The sequence below is a fragment of the Phocoena sinus genome, chromosome 5 (assembly GCF_008692025.1).
Source record: "Phocoena sinus isolate mPhoSin1 chromosome 5, mPhoSin1.pri, whole genome shotgun sequence".
Taxonomy (NCBI): Eukaryota; Metazoa; Chordata; class Mammalia; order Artiodactyla; family Phocoenidae; genus Phocoena; species Phocoena sinus.
This window is the reverse complement of record NC_045767.1, coordinates 101,096,869-101,119,865: the sequence shown is the minus strand read 5'-3', so window position 1 is coordinate 101,119,865 and position 22,997 is coordinate 101,096,869. Positions and strand designations below refer to the sequence as shown.

Below are 22,997 nucleotides of genomic sequence, written 5' to 3'. Positions count from 1 at the left end.
CTCAACAATTGAAGAAACTAAGATTTATAAAGAAGACTTGACACATGTGTCTTCTAGTAAGTAGTTCAGAGCATATAACATGAGACAACTTGCATTGTTCCAGTGTCTCTTTTTTTCCCAACTAAAACCCTGGCTCCATTTATCTTGTGCTAATTGACTATACATTTGTCCTGATGCTACTTAGAATATAGGCCATAGACCTGCTAATATAAGATAGCTCCCTAAAGTTTACTTTTCTCAAAACTTTTCCATTCTGTCAAGAATGCCGTACTTGGGGGACTTCCCTGGTTAAGACTTCGCTTTCCAATGCAGGGGGCGTGGGCTGGCTCCCTGGTCAAAGAGCTAAGATCACACATGCCTTGTGGCCAAAAACCCAAAACATATCGGGACTTCCCTGATGGCACAGTGGTTAAGAATCTGCCTGCCAATGCAGGGGACATGTGTTCGATCCTTGGTCCGGAAAGATCCCACATGCCGCAGAGCAGCTAAGCCCATGTGCCACAACTACTGAGCCTGGGCCCTAGAGCTCGGGAGCCACAACTACTGAAGCCTGTGTGCCTAGAGCCCGTGCTCCTCAGCAAGGGAAGCCACCGCAATGAGAAGCCCATGCACCACAACGAAGAGTAGCCCCCGCTCGCCACAACTAGAGAAAGCCCGTGTGCAGCAACAAAGACCCAATGCAACCAAAAATAAATAAATAAAAAATAAAGTAAATTTTTAAAAAAACACAAAACAGAAGAACAAATTCAATAAAGACTTTTAAAAAATAATAAAAATAAAAAAAGAATGCCATACTTGATAAATTTTAATTTAAAGCACTGTAAGTTCTAATACTAGCACACTATGTAGAAAAAAAAATCCACCCATATTTTTGTAGCCTTTTAATAGCACCTACATTTGTCAGATCAGACTAGCAATATAATCTCTATTCTTCATCCATTTTCCCCAAATAAATAATTGAATAAGAGTTTAAGCCTGTAGCAATTTGATAAAATATTTCTTGCTGAGTCAACGCTCATTCAAATTGAATCCATTCAGGGATAGGAAAATAGAAGATGTGCTCTCCTAAATATGTGACCATTCACTATCTCTATATAACTGAGGCATATACTTTTTGAGTTACATAACCATAGTATTTTTTTTTATTGTGTCTACACCTTTCCTTCTTTATAACAGTGTCATTTGTTTTACAAAAGTATATTTGAAGTTCTGTATCAGATAAAAACAAAATAACCTATTCAGAGTCCACACTTACAACCTTAGTATCATTAGCATTTTACCTAAGCCAAGGAGTTCACCAGTCTGTGAAATCTAAACAGACAGTCTCAGAAATAAGTATGAACCATACGGAACTTTTTTTTTTTATTTATTTAAACCAGATGGGTTACATATTGGGAAATACAAGGCAGTCAAGAAATGTTAGAGATACGTTTACAAAAAAGGAAAAAGCAGGTGGGAAGGGGAGATGATTACAGATTGTAGAATTCATGCTGCTGCTTAAGTTCATGCACAAGTCAAGGTTAATCTGCTATGATGAAGTTTTCTGAATGAATAATGATTTTGGTGTTGCTCGTTCAAAATCTTTTGTAAATTTGAAACCCCATTAAATGTCCACTTTTTTTCTTATGGAATATGCAGTCTGGCAATATCAATAGCAAAGAAAATTCCAAAAAGTAGAGCAGCTGCTATCCCACTAACTTCTGTTGTGAAATCAAAAAAGGAGAGCAGATATTTAACGAAGCACAGTGAGCTTGATAGTCTGCAGAGCAGTCACTTGCAGTTTCCTGTATGTCTCATGACAGCCCTCTGAAGTATAATTATATTATTATCCCAATTTCACAGATGATAAATAGAAGCCTAGAAAATTAAGGAACACCTTCTAGGTCATGCTAAGTACTGGAGCAAGATATAATGACTATAGATTGACAGTTCCTCAGAAGTTCCTCACTCTTGAAAAAGGATTCCAATCTTTGGTGGTTTTGAGAAGTTGTCAGTGGACAGTGAATTTCTTCCAGACAGAACCACATATTGGGTTGGCCAAAAAGCTCGTGTGGGTTTTTCCATAATGTCTTATGGAAAAACCCACACGAGCTTTTTGGCCAACCCAATACTAGGTTTTGTCTCTCTAATGCTAAAGAACTTAATAAATGTTGAGTGAATGGACTTACCAGCACTCTTTCTTCCTAAGTTAGAGTTTATCCATTGCTTCCCATTCAGCATGATTATAGAATTTTCCTAATTATTTTTCCACTAAAAAGGGCTAGAGTCAAATTTTATGGGGTGTGAAGTTTATATAACTTGAGGAGGCACTATAAGAAAAAGAGTACAAAATTGTGAATACAAAATTACTAGGGCCCCACTTCCAGGACTTTGAAAGGAGCCCATGGGAAGTGACGGCTGTTGAGGTATATGCTTCATTAATTTCACCATAAATCCTCCTGTGGTCTGAGCTGTATTAAATATTGCCTCCCAGAGTTAGAGATCAGTCACGTCTTCCCTTTCAGCTCCCATAAACGTGTTGCCCTCCTTGCACCCATGTTTATAAAGTATATAGGCAGTACTTTTTGCGACGTTACAGGTATTTCAGGTATAACAGGTACAAACTGAAAATTGCTTTTAAGGCCTCTTGATAGGTAAAACAGGCTTTGCCAGGAGTAAGGACAAATGATTTGATCTTTGCCTTATTTATGAAGAACAATTATTGTTTTAAGTAACATTTAAATCTTTAGGCCTCTTAATTGAACTAAGAAATACAGTGATTTAAAAGTTATTTCTTGTTTTAAAATCTTTGATGTGTTAGAATCAAGTGATTATTTCTTTAATTATTAAAGTTTTATTTCTTAAACCTGGATAATGCTACATACTGTATTAAAAAATAGCTTACCCTTTATTATAAGTTTTGAATTTTATTTTTAAATTAGGTGTTTATTTATAGAATGTAGAACATATGTGAGTGTTTCATTTGCCACCGACTTAAAAGCCTTGAAAGTTTATCAACTAAAATTGTTTTAATGAGAACAACAATATTTTTTTTGTCCTGAGAAAAGTTATGTACATGTGGAAAATTCTCTTATCTCACAAAAAAATAATTTATCCCCTTTGCACAGGGACTTTCCTTAGGGGACCATTTTCAAAACTAAAATAGCTATACTGAATTGCACTGTAATTCTGTATTTTAAGTGGTAGTATTAGTTATAAATATTAAGATGTGAGCCTGGGATATGATGAAAATACAAAATATGGTTGTTTTTAAGCAGTTGTCTAATTACTCTGAATCCTAAAGAATGAGACTAAAATTCCATATCTTGCCATTTAAGAAGTTATATTTAAGTACTAAAACCAGGTTTTAATTCTGTAATCCCCTTATTTTCACAGAATAATAATCACAGAATAATAATCTCAAACAAATTGACTATTCTTTGCAAATATCATTGGGGCAAAGACCTCACCGTTTCCTGTTAATGTTGGGTTGGACTGCTTGGGGCAGAAGGGTAAATGACTTACCTGAAGTTCCTTTTCTAATTAAGGGAGTCTCATGTGGGTGCCTCCACATATATTTTTATATAATATTTATCACAGGACTCATAGGAACTAAGCAACTCATTCAAGAAATTCCATTGCCAGCAATATAGAAAAATTGGAAGTAAAGGGAGTATAAAATTATTTTCTACAAATTCTGACTTTGAAAAATTTAGGTTTCTATATAAACATAATTATAATAATAATTCAGTTATAAAAGTTTAAAGAGTGCTATGATAATACTAAAATTATTAGTATAACATATATCTTCGCTAATGAATGTTGTACCTTTTAGTAAAATAAGATCCTCAGTCAGTAAGTGGTTCAGTGAGCAAATATGTATTAAACTAGCACTGTGCCCTATGCTGCAGGGAAAATACAATTGTGTACATGTCAGACCCTGCCCACATTCTGGTTGAGGATATATAGTGGACATCAGAATTGGGTTTGACAATAGTAATTGGTCATTTTGCTATATTGGTTTATCACATATCTATCCAGTGATCCACCTTGTTTTTTTATTAATTTCAAAATGAGTTGCAGAGTCAGTACCTTTCACCCCTAAATACTTCCCCATGCATATCAATAGAGTTCAACATTTGTTCATAATTCTTTTTTATTGACATAAATTTTACATATATTGAAATATATAAATCCTAAGTGTACTGTTCAGTGAGTTTTAACAAATGTGTAGTAATACTCATGTAACCCAAATCTTTACCAAGATTGAGAACATAGATGTATATTTTCAAGATTATCCTTCAACATAAGGTATGCTTTTAAAAGTTTGCTTTTAAGGAGAGAGGTTTATTAAAACCATATTAAGTATTTGAAAGTATGCCCAGTAGTTCAATGTTTGTTTTATCAAGGGAAGCAAACATCTGTAAAAGCATTTTGCTTGCTCATATTTACTCTAGGGAAAGGTACTAGAAGTCATCTCCAGGTACAAACTGTGAAAAGGAAGATAAATTGGAATGATTCTTGGATGTGTTACTGTCTGTCTGTAGCTGTCTGTGTGTTTACACGCACAAGTCACACACTCCAGCTCAACAGATACTGCCTTCTTGTTAGTCGAGATTTTATTGAGAATAAAATATAGAGTAACTACCTAATTCTTTAGAAAGTAATTTTTACAAAAACTTTTGGTTTGGAGGCTGATGATCCAGGCTCCCTTCTGCTTTCAGCCTTTCTGAGGTTATAGCTGTGAAGGTAGCAAAGGAAATAGGTCCTTGGGCTTTTAGGGGAAGGTGTTTTTTCACTAACAAGCACTTAGTGATTTCTGTGGTATGGGATATTGCAGATAATAGTTTAAACCAGTTGCTTCTGTTACAAAACAGATCTAGGGATAAACACAGTAAAAGGTAGGTGGAAGGTGATAGCTAGCACTAGGTTCTATTATCTGGTTTTCTGTTTTTTCCTTTGAAGCCATATAAAGAGTTGCCTGTAAATCATCCATGACACTGGCAGCCTGTGGTGAAGTTTTGTCTCTGTGATTTTTAAGTTTGTCCTGTTCAGTAGCCTTGAGAATTTTAGTGTAGTTTCTTTTACTTTAAAACTACTTTGGATAAGTGAGAAAATAATCACAAGATGCTAAGTGATTATTTCAAGCAGCTTAGGATATCATATTAATTTTGTGTGAGTGTATCTTCCATATTCCATACAGTCCTCAAGAATATTTTATTTTTGTGTTGTTGTTTGTTATTTTTTTCTGATGTGTCTATACTTAATACCCTGTTTTCAGTCTGAGATCCCAAGTAAACAGCCTGAGACACCCGATGATATCATTCCTCAAAAGGTAAAACACAAAATACCATAAAAGAATGCAAAATACTTGCAGTTTTGTTTTTTTTTCCTTTGTGTTATTTTGTTTTGTTTTATTTTGTTTTATTTTAGTGCATGGTAGACTAGACTAACCTAAAGGGTTGACTTTCAATTTGTTGTTTCTATAAGTTCCTTAGAGTTGAAAAGTGAATTTCATTCATGCTGAGAGGTGTCCTCGTCTCTCTTGCTTTGTTCTGATTAGCTTTGTAGGGTCTGTATGTTGCTCACTAACAGGCTGAGTATTCACTGCTCTCACCGTGAAATGTGTACTGCTTCACACTTAAACTAACAAGTCCCAAGGCATGTTAGTAATGGGCAGCCTGACACTACCAACTTTTGTTTTCAATTACTCATTTAATTCTTCTAGATATTAAACAGTATATATTTTGAGAATGCAAGTGTATTCTCTTTTAAAATTACTTTTTCAATCAGAAGGAACTAAATGGAAACTAAGCATATATGACCACTTTTTAAAATACAATTTTAATTTATTTTAATTAATTTAAATTTATATAATTGTTTTCTTTTTCCAGAAGGATTCAGTACATAATAAAGTTAAAAAAAAAATGCAGTTCAGAAATGTCACAGAAATATACCTCAAAATATTTAAGGGAAAATGCTTATAGTTCCAAGTTTAAGTCAGGTATGAAGTCAGTAACCAAGATGTTGTCCCACATCTGTTAATTCATTGTCTTGCCCATCACTAACTATGCTTTCATCTTTTTAAAAATGAACAGTTATGAGTTGAAGATAATTGTTAGATCTCATGTAGAGAATTGTTACAGTACAAAATTTACTACCCTGCTTTCATTTCAAAAATATTACAGTATTATTAGTTGGTTCATCAGATCCTTCCTTCCATAACTGTAATTTTTTAAAATATCATTTCAGTACTTTCCTATGTTATGTGTTTCAGTTTCCATTTGCTGCATATCATTCATCAAGGTAGCTTGCAGCTCTCTTCATTCTCTAACTTTATACCTGAAGTTAAAAGAAGGGTAATGGTGGCTTGAGTTAGGCATCTTTTCATCTCAAAATTGGTTCAGTATTTTAGTCTAAATATTCCTGTTGGACACTTGTTTTCTACTTTAGTTGAAAATCATTTTTTTAAAAAGGTCTTGCTTAAAATAAGCATTATTGTAGACAATACATATAACTACCTGAGTCGAAGAGTTAGGCTGATAGAATACTTTCAATTAGACATTCATAGGAAAAGAAAGGTAAGATAATGTTTAGAAAGGGAAGGTCTTTAAGCATGTTTCAAACCCTGTCTTTTTCTTAATTGTTAATTTAAAGTCTGGGTCTCATTATGATCAACGTGTATACATATAAAATTTTCCCTATGGTTTTACATTTTTGTAGGAAATTTTAGACCTTAATTTTTCATTAACTATTGTTTTAAGAAAAAAAAAACTTTGGGTCAATCGGAGAACCTGTTTTTAGGATAAAAATTATTCTGAAAAGGAAATGCTCTTGTATCATACACCAAAAAGGTAAATCTTTTCTAATGTTTCTACATAATTAATTTCTTCTTCAAAATGGACTTATATGTTCTTGATATACTCATTTAGTTAGTAAGTTTATGGATCACATTCTTTTACACAACAAACAACAGGATGTTTTAGCAAATTAGACATACCAGCTCAGAGTGGCAGGCCAACCAGTGTCATCTGGCCTGAAGTCGGTCGATTCCATGTTGGGTCAGGACTCTCTGAAGGTTTGGGCCATTTCCAGAGTTCCAGAGAGACATGGCAATATAGGAACAGGGCAGTTCTGGGTCCCTACCTCCAAATATCTGAAGTAAACACTCACACAGGTAATTCCAACTGAAGGGATGGCCCTTTAGGCCTATTTACTTGGGGCGGAAGCAAGGTTTCAGGCTCCTCAGAAACTAGACATCCCCTTGCAACTTGATACTCTCCGACACTGGGCATTCTCTCTACTGTACTGATGCATCAGTAAGGCTGTACTATACTAACATGGAAACATTTGGCTAAAGATGATGTGTTTCTTTTTTCGGGAGGAACAAAACTTCTAATGTTGTTTTATATATGTTTTTTTTAAATCAGTACAATTTAAAAATAGAGAAACTTAACCCAAAAGACTGTGGATTTACCCTGTATAAATACAGTCTATTAATTCTTGAAGATAAATTATCTGAGTCCTTTCCTTTTTTTGTTTCTTAGAAACCTGCTCGATACAGAAGAGCTGTAAGTTATGACAGTAAAGAATACTACATGCGACTAGCCTCTGGCAACCCAGCCATTGTCCAAGATGCCATCGTAGAGAGTTCGGAAGGTGAAGCTACTCAACAAGAACCAGAGCATGGTGAAGACACTATTGCTAAAGTCAAAGGTCAGCCTTCCTCTCTGATTGTAATTAAAAACCATTTGGGAGCATTCCTTTTACTTGAATCTATATGAAAATATTAGCAACTATAAACAGTAGGGCCAACCTAAAAGTATCCGTACATATTTTACTATCACACCCTTAAAGATTGATTTCTATATCAGAACTAAAGAGACTGGCTCTTCTTTATTGCCTACAGATGAATGTAATGTGCCTGTTGGCTTGATAATTTTTTTTCACTGTATCTGGCAGAATTCTCAGTGGTACCTGATATTTAGGTTAAGGCCCTGAAAACTAAATAAATATATATAAAACTAAAACAACCACTAAATGTGTCATTAGTGCATGTTGGCTAACAGTAAGAAATAATGGTCTTTCTTCTAATGAGCTAAGACAGATTATTCCAAAGCTATAGTTTATGAGCCTAGAAAGACATGCATATGGTGATGAATTGGACTAAAATGGCCATGGACTTTTTGATTTGTACTTCTGCATATGTGTGCCCTCTGCCCTCTTGCTACAGCTTCTCTGTGATCTGGACCTACCCAGTCTTGAAGATACTGGTCAAACTGTCCTCCTCTGAAGGCTTTTCCAACTCCGCTGTCCTCCAGTAGCACTTTGCTCATATCTTTTATAGCAATTTCAGTGATTTCTTTCACTGATTTATGTTTTCCTAAATTATAAGTTTCTCAGAAGCAGAGATTATTTCTCCTCTTACTCTATAGATTTTGGCACATGCCTGGCACAAAATGGGAATTCAGTCAATATTGAATAAGTAAATCAGTCCATTGTTTTAATTTTTTAAGCCTCTGATTTATCATAAATTCAAAAGTCTTGGCGTAGTCTATAGATAAAACCCTAGAATATAAATTAAGAAATCTAAATTAAAAATTATTTTCAGATCTCATTGATAAAGAACTAACAGTATATGACCATGTCAACAAAAAATTTATCTGCAGTTGTGATCGGTTTCTCCTATTACATTATACCTGTTCTCTCTTGTGATAACTATGAATTACTAAAGATTTCATAATCCATCTAACATTTTCATAGAATCACTGAAACTTTTATTAGTTGAACAAAGTTTTCAGCCTTATCATTTCTTGACACTGCATCAGCAAAGTTATTGAGATGGATCCAAAGTTGTATTTCCTGGCTATAACCAAGGTGTATAATTCACAGAGTTTGTGATGTCTTGTGTTTGGGTCATTGGCATTTAACTTCTCTTGGCCTCATTTTCCTAATGTCTGATTGAGCTAAAACCACAAATTTTGGTGTCACTACTATGATATGCAAGATGCTATGCTAGACATAGAGTTGGAGGTTTTGATTCGTCAAACTAAAAATAAAGCAGCTGGAAGCTTTTCGCCTTGTGGATATTCTCAGCAAGACTTGATCTTTCTTGTTTATTTATTATACTCTTTCACATGTGAAAATGAGGTTCTTCCCAAGGCAGAGCAGAACCTCTGATAACTTGTGTTCAAAGGCTAGGATTCTAACAGGCTGATTTACGTTTATCCAAAATTCTTAGTGTAACTATTGTTGGTAGATACAACATTACTTTTTTTGGTACAGAACTAAAGAATATTAAATTAAATGTGAGATTTAGAGTTTATTTTGAATGCTTCCCATACTCTGGGTTATCAGTGGTTACTTTCATCAGCTGATTTTAATTTCATCTGTGATTATCAATAAAATTATCAAAATGTAGGCAGTAAACTGATAACTTATGTGGCACATTAAATTGTCTGGCCCTATATTTTTAAAAGAATTGTTTTCTTATTCTTTATGACCTGATGATTTAATCAAATTCATTCATGTATGAATGACCATACTGCCACTTGTAATATGAGTCTTGAAGTAGTCCTCATGGGCCCTCCAAGTAGGTGGAATCTCTTATAATCAGTTTATAACTTGCTGTCCTTATTTTTGTTTCTGATAGTGACTGATCATTTATTGAGGATATCCCCTCAATGACACCTGCCCATTAGCACCACCACTTTTACCATTAATTATGATAAGACCTCTGTTTATCATCATCATCTGACACTGAGAATTTACTATTTATTATGCATGATACTAAACACTTTACATGAATTACCTCATTTAGTCCTCCAACAATCCTCCTGGTATCCATGATAGATAGTATTCTTGTCCCGGTTTTATAGATGAGAAACTGAGGTTCAGAGGGGACAAATAATACTCCAGGGTCATGCAGCTGTTTAACTCCAGAGGCTGTGCTGTTGACCACTGAACTGTGCTGCCTTCCCATACCTTTCAGAACTATCTCAAATTGGAAATGTAGAGGAGGGACTACATGAGACTAAACGGCTCTCAAATGACCCCAGCAAGACCACATGACCCTCTTGGCTCTTACCCTGCAGGACTGGTCAAGCCGCCTCTAAAACGGTCTCGATCTGCACCTGATGGAGGAGATGAGGAGACCCAGGAGCAGCTACAAGACCAGATTGCTGAGGGTAGCTCTATAGAAGAGGAGGAGAAGACGGACAACGCCACCCTGCTGCGCCTATTAGAAGAGGGAGAAAAGGTACCTTACTTCTGAAAAGGAGGGATTGTATTAAGTGGTTTGTTTCCATTTTACAAGACTAGTTGAAGGGTATTTATCTGGCAGCCAAAGGAAGTATTTTAGCCTCTGCAGTGAAATCAGTATTAGGTGCCCTTTTGGGTTCAACACTCTGCGTCTTTCATCTGTAGGGTTTTCTGACCTCTCTGAACACGCTGAACAGCAAGAAGTTGCATCAGATATAGTATTAACAGTTGACACCTAGTTCACTGTCTTCCTCTAAACCCTTTATTAGGCTGCAACTCTTGCCATAATTCTCGTTTCAAACCCATGTACACAACCCATTCGGTAATTTGGCCCTGTATTTTTTCCTATACCTCTGTAATTCCAGTAACAACACAAGCAACTTCAACTAGCCCATCATCCGCAGCCTTGTACTTAACCCCTGCTTTGCTTCATTCACAAAAGACTGCTTTGCCTTCCTGTTTCTCTCAGCCTCTTATACCCTGCGACCCCTCCAGGCTCACTTTACTGACTCTACCATGTAGCCTGAGCCCCCTGCATTTTGTCCCTTGCAGTTCAGTACATCCATGATATTTCTTTACTCTGTGCTTTACTCATTGTGTTCTCTGCCTAAATGCCCCTCTTTCCATCACTTGCATAACCTCTGTCCTAGTAACTCCCATTTGATGCAACATCATTTATCTGGATGTCTTTAATGCTCACACAGAGGAAGCTTTCCTCCACTGTCTTGCCTGCTCAGGCTTAGTTAGACACCCTCCTCTATGCTTTTATAGCACCTTATATATATCACTCATTTTATCATGTTATTGTTATTTGTTCCTGTGTCTGTCTCTTCACCTAGATAGTGAGCTCTTTTGAGGCAGGCACTGTTTCTTATTTCTGTCCCAGTGCTTTACACAGTTTCACTCACCTGATAGAAACTCAGTAAACCTTGAATGAAGGAGTGATTGGTTGAATAAATAAAGGGATAAATGAGTAAAGGAATGAATGAATTGAATGTATAGTGAGTATCACATTTTTAAAGGTTGTTTTGCCTATTATATTAGATCTTGGTATAACACTTGAAATCTTATCCACTAAGAAATAGTAACTAGAAATTAGGGTTTAATTTTTTAAATTCTGTTCAAATATATGGCCTGATTAATCTTAAATGAAAACATAAAAAGAAAAAAGTATGTAACTATAAAAGTCCATTAGATCTGAAGGAAGTACAAGAGAGACTTCTAGGGTCTTGGGAATGTTCTGTTTCTTGATCTGGATGCTGGTTGCATCATATTTTAAGCATTTGAAAATTCATCAAGCTATGCACTTATGAAATAAACATTTTTTTCTGTGTGTATATTATTACAATAGAGTTATTTTAAAAGTATGTCAGTTTTTCTCCTGTAACATTCTAAGTTTTTATTATTGAAGTAGTTTAGATGTGGTGATGAAAATTAACTTATATTTGCATATTTTAGAAAATCTATTTTCTGATGCTGTCATTTTTTTAACTTTTTAAACTCATGAGTACAGTTTTTGCTCTAATTGCTTTAAGTTTGAATAGTGAAGGAGGTGTATTTAGACTGACATTTATTTGACATTTGTTTGACTCTGATTTAATTGCTGATTTTTTTTCCTTGATTCGTGTTGAACTGAGTGCAAGAAAGAATTTTTACTAAGGACTAGATCCTGCCTGTTGGAAAGAAAACACTGCTAACATTGAGAGATTTAGCAAGTCCTTCCTTCTATGAGGAAAATGCAACTTCTGCCAAGTTTGGCTTTTTACAATGGCACAAAAGGCTGCCAGGCAGGCAGACTCCAGTGGAGAGCAAATAGAGACAAATTCCACAACTCCAGTTCCAGGGGTTGTTATGGAAAAAGAGGAAAGTAAGCTATGTGGAAGAGAAGACAGCCAACAATTCCTAACATGATTATGTACATGGTCTCACTAACTCTCATGACAAGCCAATGAAGTATATTTGAAACTTATATGAAGACACAGAAGCCCAGAAACATTAAGAAATTTGACCAAATCTATAGTTAAACAACAGAACTGGGAATTCACTCAGGATTGTCAGGCTCTGCATACCTTTTTCACTCTGTATCATCCTGCCTGGCCCAGGGCACAATCCTAATCTCCTCGCATGTATGCCTCCATTCTGTTTCCTGCAAAGTTTGTGTCTGTCTCCTTCCTTTTCTAACTTGTTCATTGACTGTAGAGCCTAGTACACATGTGCCTGGCACGGAGTTAGTACTCAGTGAATATTAGGATAAGTGGATTGGGTGGATGGATATGAGTAACAGTTGTTTCCTTTTACTAAAGTCAACTGCAACTCAGACTGCAATCTTAGCTATTCTTTTTAATATGCTTAAACTCTGGTTAATATGCTTAGCTCAGGGGATGCCATCAGAGTGACATCTTCATAAAATCTTGTTTGCCCATTAAATCCATGTTTAAAGACATTTTGCTTCATTTATATCAAAAATAGAAATTACCTGATTTTTAAAAACTATTAATGAATGTTTATGGTTTTCTTTATAGATCCAACACATGTACCGCTGTGCTCGAGTCCAGGGCCTAGATACCAGTGAAGGACTACTTCTTTTTGGTAAAGAGCATTTTTATGTGATTGATGGATTTACAATGACGGCAACCAGGGAAATAAGAGATATTGAAACCTTACCTCCAAAGTAAGTGAACGAAGAGACACAAAGTACAGCTATCTTTAGAAAGCAATACATCTACATGGGTTTGTTTGCTTTTTTCTTTTTTTTTTGGCTGCATTGGGTCTTCATTGCTGTGCGCAGGCTTTCTCTAGTTGCGGCGAGCCGGGGCTACTCTTCGTTGTGGTGCGCAGGCTTCTCACTGCGGTGACTTCTCTTGTTGCAGAGCATGGGCTCTAGGTGCGTAGGCTTCAGTAGTTGTGGCACGCAGGCTCAGTAGTTGTGGCTCACAGGCTCTAGAGCGCAGGCTCAGTAGTTGTAGCACACGGTCTTAGTTGCTCTTCAGCATGTGGGATCTTCCCAGACCAGGGCTCAAACCTGCGTCCCCTGCTTGGCACACGGATTCTTAACCACTGTGCCACCAGGAAAGTCCTACATAGTTTTTTTTAATGCAAAAATTGTGTTTCAAGTAATGTTATCTCTCAGTTTTTGTGCATCCATCATTAAATATTCACCAGAGTAATAGTTATTTCAAGGCTATAAGAGACAAATTTACCTTATTTATCAAAACGAAAACTAAATAAAATTTATTGCTATGCATTAATAGCACTAGATATAATACAAGTTCCTTGTATTATAATCTATATATTTATAAAGTTATTATGAATTTGTAAATTGTTCTTTTTTTCAATTTTCAGTGCGAACACAGTTGTAGAGAACATACAGGCAGTTATATAATACTCTAACAAATGTAAGAGTATCCATGTCCTCTGAGTACCCTAGAAGCAGTGTGACTGAAGCACAGGCAGGAATTAAATATCTTTTTTTTTTTTTTTTTTTTTTTTTTTTTGTGGTACGCGGGCCTCTCACTGCCGTGGCCTCTCCCGTTGCGGAGCACAAGCTCCGGACGCGCAGGCTCAGCAGCCATGGCTCACAGGCCTTTCCACTCCGCGGCATGTGGGATCTTCCCGGACCGGGGCACGAACCTGTGTCCCCTGCATCGGCAGGCAGACTCTCAACCACTGCACCACCAGGGAAGCCCCACAGGCAGGAATTAACTGACTGAGTTTATCCATCTTCCTTTTCTTCTGCCAGCCCTATGATGGACGTGATAGTGGGTAATGGAAAACCCCAGAGACAGACAAAGCCCAAAGGAAGATGAAAAAGCTTAAAGCTTAGAAAATCAACATGCTCTTCTCTTCCTTTAACATTTTGAACACCTAACATGCACTGTGAATGTGGACATGGTCATCTTCATTGCTAGGAGATATTTCAAATAATTACTTTCAGTAGCAGTCAGGGCCACATTATGACTTTTACGGGCCTCTACCTACATATAAAGATACCTAAAATGATGCTTTTCTGACTGTGTTGGTTTAAAGATGAATATATTCATATTATATATTTAAACATTTTCTTCTACCTAAAAATTCAGTTTTTTGGGCTTCCCTGGTGGCGCAGTGGTTGAGAGTCCACCTGCCAATTCAGGGGACGCAGGTTCGTGCCCCGGTCCGGGAGGATCCCACGTGCCGCGGAGCAGCTGCGCCCGTGAGCCATGGCCGCTGAGCCTGCGTGTCCGGAGCCTGTTGCTCCGCAGCGGGAGAGGCCACAGCAGTGAGAGGCCCGCGTACCACAACAACAACAACAAAAAGTTCAGTTTTTTCTCTTGATTTTAAAAGAAATTAAAACATTTTCTTGGCCCCCCTAAAAGAATATAGGCCTTGGCACTTGCCAGCTGTGCCTGAAAAATAAGCCCTGACAGCATGAATAGGATTTTTTTTTAAGTTATATTCATCAAAGGGGGTTTCTGGTATACTGAATAGCTACCAAATTATTCTCTTAAAGGTATGTCTTTTTTGAACTAAATATTCAGATATATCGATTCCTGCTTCTCTTCACATGTTGAAAATAACACACTCTTTATTGAACAGTGAATTTATCTCTTGCTGTGTTTTTATTATCTCCTTTCTCTGGGCTGCCTATAGTATGCATGAGCCAATTATCCCTAGAGGAGCCAGGCAAGGCCCCAGTCAACTCAAGAGAACATGCAGCATTTTTGCCTATGAAGATATCAAGGAAGTTCATAAAAGGAGGTATCTCCTACAGGTGGGTTGATTTAGTAGTAATAAATGTTTTGTCAGGTTCCTTTACTTAGAGGATGTATACATGATAGGATCCACATTATTCCTTAGAGTATTAGATTTGGTTGTATGATAGACAAGCTCATGTCACATGGGTGCATAACATTATAATACATCCCCCTTCTTAATAAAAAAAAAACCTAAAACTTTGAATGATATTTTGTTATCCATCTTTCCCTATAGCTATCCATATTATATTATAATTTTCTTTGTATATAAAAATTGCATTCTCACTATAAATTTACAAAATTTTATAATTATTTTACCATTATTTTGTTAAAGTTTTTAGAAACAAACTAAGCAGAATAAACTGGCACTGTTTATTGTGTAATTTAATTTGCTGGGAATTCATGACTCTAAAAATGTTCTTCAGTCAACAAGTTAATTTCTTCAGCATTATAGAAATTCTTAGTGGAAAAGTTAATATATAACCCTATTTGTGTTTTTTCTTAATGTTTTTCTCTCTGATCATTTCAGCCTATTGCTGTGGAAGTTTTCTCTGGAGATGGACGGAATTACCTCCTTGCTTTTCAAAAAGGAATTAGAAACAAAGTCTATCAAAGGTATTGTTTATTAGAAATACTTCATAATGCTGTCATGGGAAGAAATGGGAGGTAAAGCATTGCCAGTTCAGCTAGTTTTTTAAAAATCTGTTAAATCCATGAATTAACTTCTTTGAAGAAAATGTTTGTTTCATTTTTGCCAGCCTCTTGAAATGTGATTCTTCTGATGCTATTCTATTTTGAAATCACATTTTTCTTTCTGGTAACTTGTAGTAGATATCATCAAAAGCCACCTTAGTGATAAAGTCCCATGTCTCTCAGTGTAAAAGGATGATGAAACTGGAGCTTAAAAAAATAATACTTCAGATTCAAAATAGGCTTCTTTCATATTTACCAAAAAGAAGACAGTGTCATACCTTGCTATTGAATGCAGAGCCTGAGTTTCCTTAGAATTTGTATTCATATGAAACTTTGCTGACTTTGGAAGAGAAGTGGGATACCTTCATCTTTGAAAAAGTAGCATAGCCAAGTAAAGCAGTTGATGTGATCTAACCATATTTCATTTTTGGTAAACTGTGTTTAAATTTTATCTTATAAAAGAAAAATAGTATATTTCCATGTGCTTCAAAATACTTCTGTTGGCATGTGAATAGTAAGGCTTTTATGAACTTATCATAATATAATAGGAGAGCCCTCTTATTCTTTGAAGAGTGGTGTAGATCCTGGCAATCCCTCTATTAGAGAAGTTTTGTATTTCAAGTGAGGAATAACTAATACCAAGCAACATTGCTTATCATTGCAGTACAGTAATACTACCTGTGAGCACGAGGGAAATGAGGGAGTTTCTTAAAATAAAGTGCCTGTGGATGTCGATTGGGAAGAGCTAAGTAAATGACTGAAATTTTAGTTACCTATCTTATGAATTTCTAAAGGTGATATTGCGTTCAGTGTTAGTAAATTATCTGCTCTTCCCAACTAGAACCTGTGGCAAGGAGATGAGATTGTCTTTATATGAGAAATGTCTGTGTATATGCCAAGTTCAAGGTCCACATTCATTCCAAGAATTTTCCCACAATTCTTTTTTGCTCTTAAAAAATGTATGTTGACATTATGAACAACTCTGAAAATAATTATAGTAGTGTCACATAAAGGTTCTTATCATGTATATATTTTCATTTGTTAGAGATGTCTCTGTCCTATCATTTGTTTAGCTGTTAGCACTACTGACTGTCATGTGAATATTTAGCTTTTAATCACTCTTTAGGACATCATTAAGTTAATTCCTGTGATTCAGTGTGTCAGGGCTTTTCTTCAAGTAATGTGGCAGCATATGTAAAAATCCAAAATGACAGATTTTGCTATGGATCTTTATATTTGGCTTTGGAATCCATCATCCTACCCTTTTTTGTTAAATAATGTTCTAATTATTGTATATTCCCTTTGCCTGCCATTTACTGAGTAGTGGTGGGGTAAATGCAGCAATTAAGATCTAAATGAATCATTCTTTTGTAAGTTCCCATTAGATCCTGACTGAAACATCATTTCCAATTTTATACTGTTTTTAAATTTTCCAGGTTTTTGGCTGTAGTGCCATCTCTAACTGACAGTTCAGAGTCTGTGTCTGGGCAACGACCAAACACAAGCGTGGAGCAGGGGTAGGTTGCTTGCTTCTTGTACATTATAGTTTAATACTGCAGTTGGATCATTTCTATCTGGACAGTATTATTTAATATTTTTAATGAGTGTTCTGCCACCCCACCCCAACCCCCAGGGGTTTGCAAAAAAATTTTAACTACTGAAAACTAGAAAAAAAAAAAAAGAAAATGTATGCATGATTGCTCATGTCAGATCAGTGTCAAATTGATCACATTTTAATCAATTCCCTTTAACCTTTTAAGCATGCATATATTCCTATGTGCACAATTGAGTCCATACTAAAAACACAGATTTTTATTCTCCGTCTTTCATTCAGTCTTATATGTAAATATTGCCTCCTGGTTTTAAAAAATTCTTTAGAAACTTTGCCTTTATTTACTAGCCCTTCATCATATGTATAAAGCATTCTCTTGTTCTTGGATATTTCATCTTTATCAGATTTCCCTGTTATAATAATGGAAATGTGATACCTCATTATTTTTTTAGGATAAAATTCCCGTAGTAAAATAGTATGAATTTTAAGACTCTTAATATGCAAAACCAACTAGATTTCTATAAAAATTATACACATCTATATTCCACCGATAGTGGATAAGTTTGCTTATCTCAATAGATACCAGCTTTTTATATTTACTTTTTCACCTTTACCAATATTTAAAGATGCTTTGTTTTTAAATGTGCATTTCTTTTCATATTAGAAATCTTGAGCTCTGCATATATTTGTTAGCCATTTAAAATGATCATTTATGAGTTATCTGTAACTTTTGCCCATTGTTTTCCACTGAGTTTTTTATTGGTGGTGGTGGCGGTTTGGTTTTTTTTGTAGTTTTTTTTTTTTTTCCAGATATAATTGACATTACATTAGTTTTAGGTGAACAATATAATAATTCAATTTTGTATATGTTGTGAAATGACCACCTCAGTAAGTCTAGTTAACATTTCCTCTGAATCCTTATTGTCAATGTGCATGAGATTTTTTGGTAATAGCATATTTTCCCTTTGCTTGTCATATTTGTTACAAATTGCCAAGTTTTCTCTTAATTTTTTTTTTCTTACATTTAAAAATAAACTTCTGTTTTTGTGTGTTCAAACCTATCAGTGGCTCCTTTGTGCTCTTTTCAGCTGCTTTTAATCTTAGGAAATCTTTTGGATGATAAAGCCATTTCAAGAATCTGTATACCTAGCTTCATTTTCAGGTACTCAGGAACTGGTAGCCCTTTATAATCCATTAGAAAAGAAGCAGTAGACAGCAGAAGCAAGAAGAACTACAATCCTGCAGCCTGTGGAAAGAAAACCACATTCACAGAAACATAGACAAAATGAAAAGGCAAAGGACTATGTGCCACATGAAGGAACAAGACAAAACCCCAGAAAAACAACTAAATGAAGTGGACCTAGGCAACCTTCCAGAAAAAGAATTCAGAATAATGATAGTGAAGATGATTCCAGGACCTCGGAAAAAGAATGGCAGCAAAGATCGAGAAGATGCCAGAAATGTTTAACAAAGACCTGGAAGAATTGAAGAACAAACACCTAAAAGAATTAAAGAACAGACAAACAGAGATGAACAATACAATAACTGAAATGAAAAATATACTAGAAGGAATCAATAGCAGAATAACTGAGGCAGAAGAATGGGTAAGTGACCTGGAAGACAGAATGGTGGAATTCACTGCCGGGGAACAGAATAAAGTGAAAAGAATGAAAAGAAATAAAGACAGCCTAAGAGACCTCTGGGACAACATTAAATGCATCAACATTTGCATTATAGGTGTCTCAGAAGAAGAGAGAGAGAAAGGAACCAAGAAAATATTTGAAGAGGTTATAGTCAAAAACTTCCCGAACTTGGGCAAGAAAATAGCCACCCAAATCTAGGAAGCACAGAGAGTCCCAGGCAGGATAAACCCAAGGAGAAACACCAAGACACATAGTAATCAAACTGACAAAAATTAAAGACAAAGAAAAATTATTAAAAGCAACAAGGGAAAAATGACAAGTAACATACAAGGGAACTCCCATAAGGTTAACAGCTGATTTCTCAGCAGAAACTCTACAAGCCACAAGGGAGTGGCACGATACATTTAAAGTGATGAAAGGGAAGAACCTACAACCAAGATTACTCTACCCAGCAAGGATCTCATTCTGATTCAACGGAGAAATCAAAAGCTTTACAGACAAGCAAAAGCTAAGAGAATTCACCACCAAACCAGCTCTACAACAAATGCTAAAGGGACTTTTCTAAGTGGGAAAAACAAGAGAAGAAAAGGACCTACAAACAAACCCAAAACAATTAAGAAAATGATAATAGGAACATACATATTGATAATAACCTTAAATGTGAATGGATTAAATGCTCCAACCAAAAGACACAGGCTCGCTGAATGGATACAAAAGCAAGACCCATATATATGCTGTGTACAAGAGACCCACTTCAGACCTAGGGACACATACAGACTGAAAGCGAGGGAATGGAAAAAGATATTCCATGCAAATGGAAATCAAAAGAAAGCTGGAGTAGCAATACTCATATCAGATAAAATACACTTTAAAATAATGTTATAAGAGACAAGGAAGGATACTACATAATGATCAAGGAATAAATCCACGAAGAAGATGTAACAATTATAAATATATATGCACCCAACATAGGAGTACCTCAATACATAAGGCAAATGCTAAAAGCTATAAAAGAGGAAATTGACAGTAACACAGTAATAGTGGGGGACTTTAATACCTCAACTACACCAATGGACAGATCATCCAGACAGAAGATTAATAAGGAAACACAAGCTTTAAAAGACACAAGAGACCAGATGGATTTAATTGATATTTATAGGACATTCCATCCGAAAACAGCAGATTACACTTTCTTCTCAAGTGCACATGGAACATTCTCCAGGATAGATCACATCTTGGGTCACAAATCAAGCCTTGGTAAATGTAAGAAAATTGAAATCATATCAAGCATTTTTTCCGACTACAATGCTATGAGATTAGAAATAAATTACAGGGAAAAAACATAACACAGACACATGGAGGCTAAACAATACATTACTAAATAACCAAGAGATCACTGAAGAAATCAAAGAGGAAATCAAAAAATACCTGGAGTCCACTGACAACAAAAACACGATGATCCAAAACCTATGGGATGCAGCAAAAGCAGTTCTAAGACAGAAGTTTATAGCAATACAGTCCTACCTCAAGAAACAAGAAATATCTCAAATAAAAAATCTAACCTTATACCTGAAGCAACTAGAGAAAGAAGAACAAATTAAACCCAAAGTTAGGAGAAGGAAAGAAATCATAAAGATCAGAGCAGAAATAAATGAAATAGGGCTTCCCTGGTGGCGCAGTGGTTGAGAGTCCGCCTGCCAATGCAGGGGACGCGGGTTCGTGCCCCGGTCCGGGAAGATCCCACGTGCTGCGGAGCGGCTGGGCCCGTGAGCCATGGCCGCTGGGCCTGCGCGTCCGGAGCCTGTGCTCGGCAACGGGAGAGGCCACGACAGTGAGAGGCCCACGTACCAGAAAAAAAAAAAAAAAAAAAAAAAAAAAAAAGAAATAAATGAAATAGAAACAAAGAAAACAGTAGCAAAGATCAATAAAACTAAAAGCTGGTCCTTTGAGAAGATAAACAAAATTGATAAACCTTTAGCCAGACTCATCAGGAAAAAGAGGGAGAGGACTCAAATCAATAAACTTAGAAATGAAAAAGGAAAAGTTACAATGGATATCGCAGAAATACAAAGAATCATAAGAGACTACTGCAAGCAGCTCTATGCCAATAAAATGGACAACCTGGAAGAAATGGACAAATTCTTAGAAAGGTATAACCTTCCGAGACTGAACCAGGAAGAAATAGAAAATATGAACAGACCAATCACAAGTAATGAAATTGAAACTGTGATTTAAAATCTTCCAACAAACAAAAGTCCAGGACAAGATGGCTTCACAGGTGAATTCTGTCAAATATTTAGAGAAGAGCTAACACCCATCCTTCTTAAACTCTTCAAAAAAATTGCAGAGGAGGGAACACTCCCAAACTCATTCTACAAGGCCACCATCACCCTGATACCAAAACCAGACAAAGATACTACAAAAAAAAAAAAATTATAGACCAATATCCCTGATGAATATAGATGCAAAAATCCTTAACAGAATTCTAGCAAACAGAATCCATCAGCACATTAAAAGGATCATACACCATGATCAAGTGGGATTTATCCCAGGGATGTGAGAATTCTTCAATATATGCAAATCAATCAATGTGATACACTGTATTAACAAATTGAAAAATAAAAACCATATAATCATCTCAATAGACATAGAAAAAGCTTTTGACAAAATTCAACACTCATTTATGATAAAAACTCTCCAGAAAGTGGGCATAGAGGGAACCTACCTCAACATAACAAAGGCCATATACGACAAACCCACAGCAAACATCATTCTCAATGGTGAAAAACTGAAAGCATTTCCTCTAAGATCAGGAACAAGACAAGGATGTCCACTCTCACCACTGTTATTCAACATCATTTTGGAAGTCCTAGCCATGGCAATAAGAGAAGAAAAAGAAATTAAAGGAATACAAATTGGAAAAGAAGAAGTAAAACTGTCACTGTTTGCAGATGACATGAGAATACATACATACATAGAGAATCCTAAAGATGCCACCAGAAAATTGCTAGAGCTAATCAATGAATTCGGTAAAAGTTGCAGGATACAAAATTAATGCACAGAAATCTCTTGCATTCCTATACACTTAACAACAAAAGATCAGAAGGGGAAATTAAGGAAACAATCCCATTCACCACTGCAACAAAAAGAATAAAATACCTAGGAATAAACCTACCTAAGGAGGTAAAAGACCTGTACTCAGAAAACTGTAAGACACTGATGAAAGAAATCAAAGATGACACCAACAGATGAGAGATATACCATGTTCTTGGATTGGAAGAATCAACATTGTGAAAATAGGTATACTACCCAAAGCAATCTGCAAATACAATGCAATCCCTATCAAGCTACCAATGGCATTTTTCACAGAACTAGAACAAAAAAATTCACAATTTGTATGGAAACACAAAGGCCCCGAATAGCCAAAGCAATCTTGAGAAAGCAAAATGGAGCTGGAGGAATCAGGCTCCCTGATCTCAGAGGATACTACAAAGCCACAGTAATCAAGACAGTATGGTACTGGCACAAAAACAGAAATGTAGATCAATGGAACAGGATAGAAAGCCCAGAGATAAAACCATGCATATACAGTCACCTTATCTTTGATAAAAGAGGCAAGAATATATAATGGAGAAAAGACAACCTCTTCAATAAGTGGTGCTGGGGAAACTGGACTACATGTAAAAGAATGAAATTAGAACACTCCCTAGCACCATACACAAAAATAAACTCAAAGTGGATTAAAGACCTAAATGTAAGACCAGACACTAGTAAACTCATAGAGGAAAGCATAGGAATAACAACACTCTTTGACATAAATCACAGCAAGATCTTTTTTGACCCACCTCCTAGAGTAATGGAAATAAAAATAAAAATAAACAAATGGGACCTAGTGAAACTTAAAAGCTTTTGTACAGCAACGGAAACTGTAAACAAGATGAAAAGACAATGCTTAGAATGGGAGAAAATATTTGCAAACAAATCAGCAGACAAAGGATTAATCTCCAAAATATATAAGCCACTCATGCAGCTCAATATTAAAAAAACAAACAGCCTAATCAAAAAATTGGGCAGAAGACCTAAATAGACATTTCTCCAAAGAAGACATACAGATGGCTAACAGACAAATGAAAAGCT

General features: G+C 35.8%; 1 protein-coding gene across 9 annotated transcripts in view; it reads left to right on the top strand.

Moving 5' to 3' along the window:
• Positions 1–22,997, top strand: part of WDFY3 (WD repeat and FYVE domain containing 3) — a 262,893-nt gene that overhangs the window by 202,654 nt on the left and 37,242 nt on the right. For 8 of the 9 annotated variants that reach the window (XR_004349890.1, XR_004349891.1, XM_032631813.1 and 5 more), the window contains 7 exons: positions 5,261–5,314; positions 7,527–7,695; positions 10,074–10,237; positions 12,762–12,910; positions 14,869–14,989; positions 15,502–15,587; positions 17,102–17,182. Coding sequence is in view for 7 of the 9 variants with exons in the window: in XM_032631813.1 (XP_032487704.1) it covers positions 5,261–5,314; positions 7,527–7,695; positions 10,074–10,237; positions 12,762–12,910; positions 14,869–14,989; positions 15,502–15,587; positions 17,102–17,182 (824 nt within the window). In the remaining 2 variants the exon portion in view is untranslated. The remainder of the gene's footprint in view (positions 1–5,260; positions 5,315–7,526; positions 7,696–10,073; positions 10,238–12,761; positions 12,911–14,868; positions 14,990–15,501; positions 15,588–17,101; positions 17,183–22,997) is intronic. The other variant, XM_032631811.1, reaches the window with a different exon arrangement.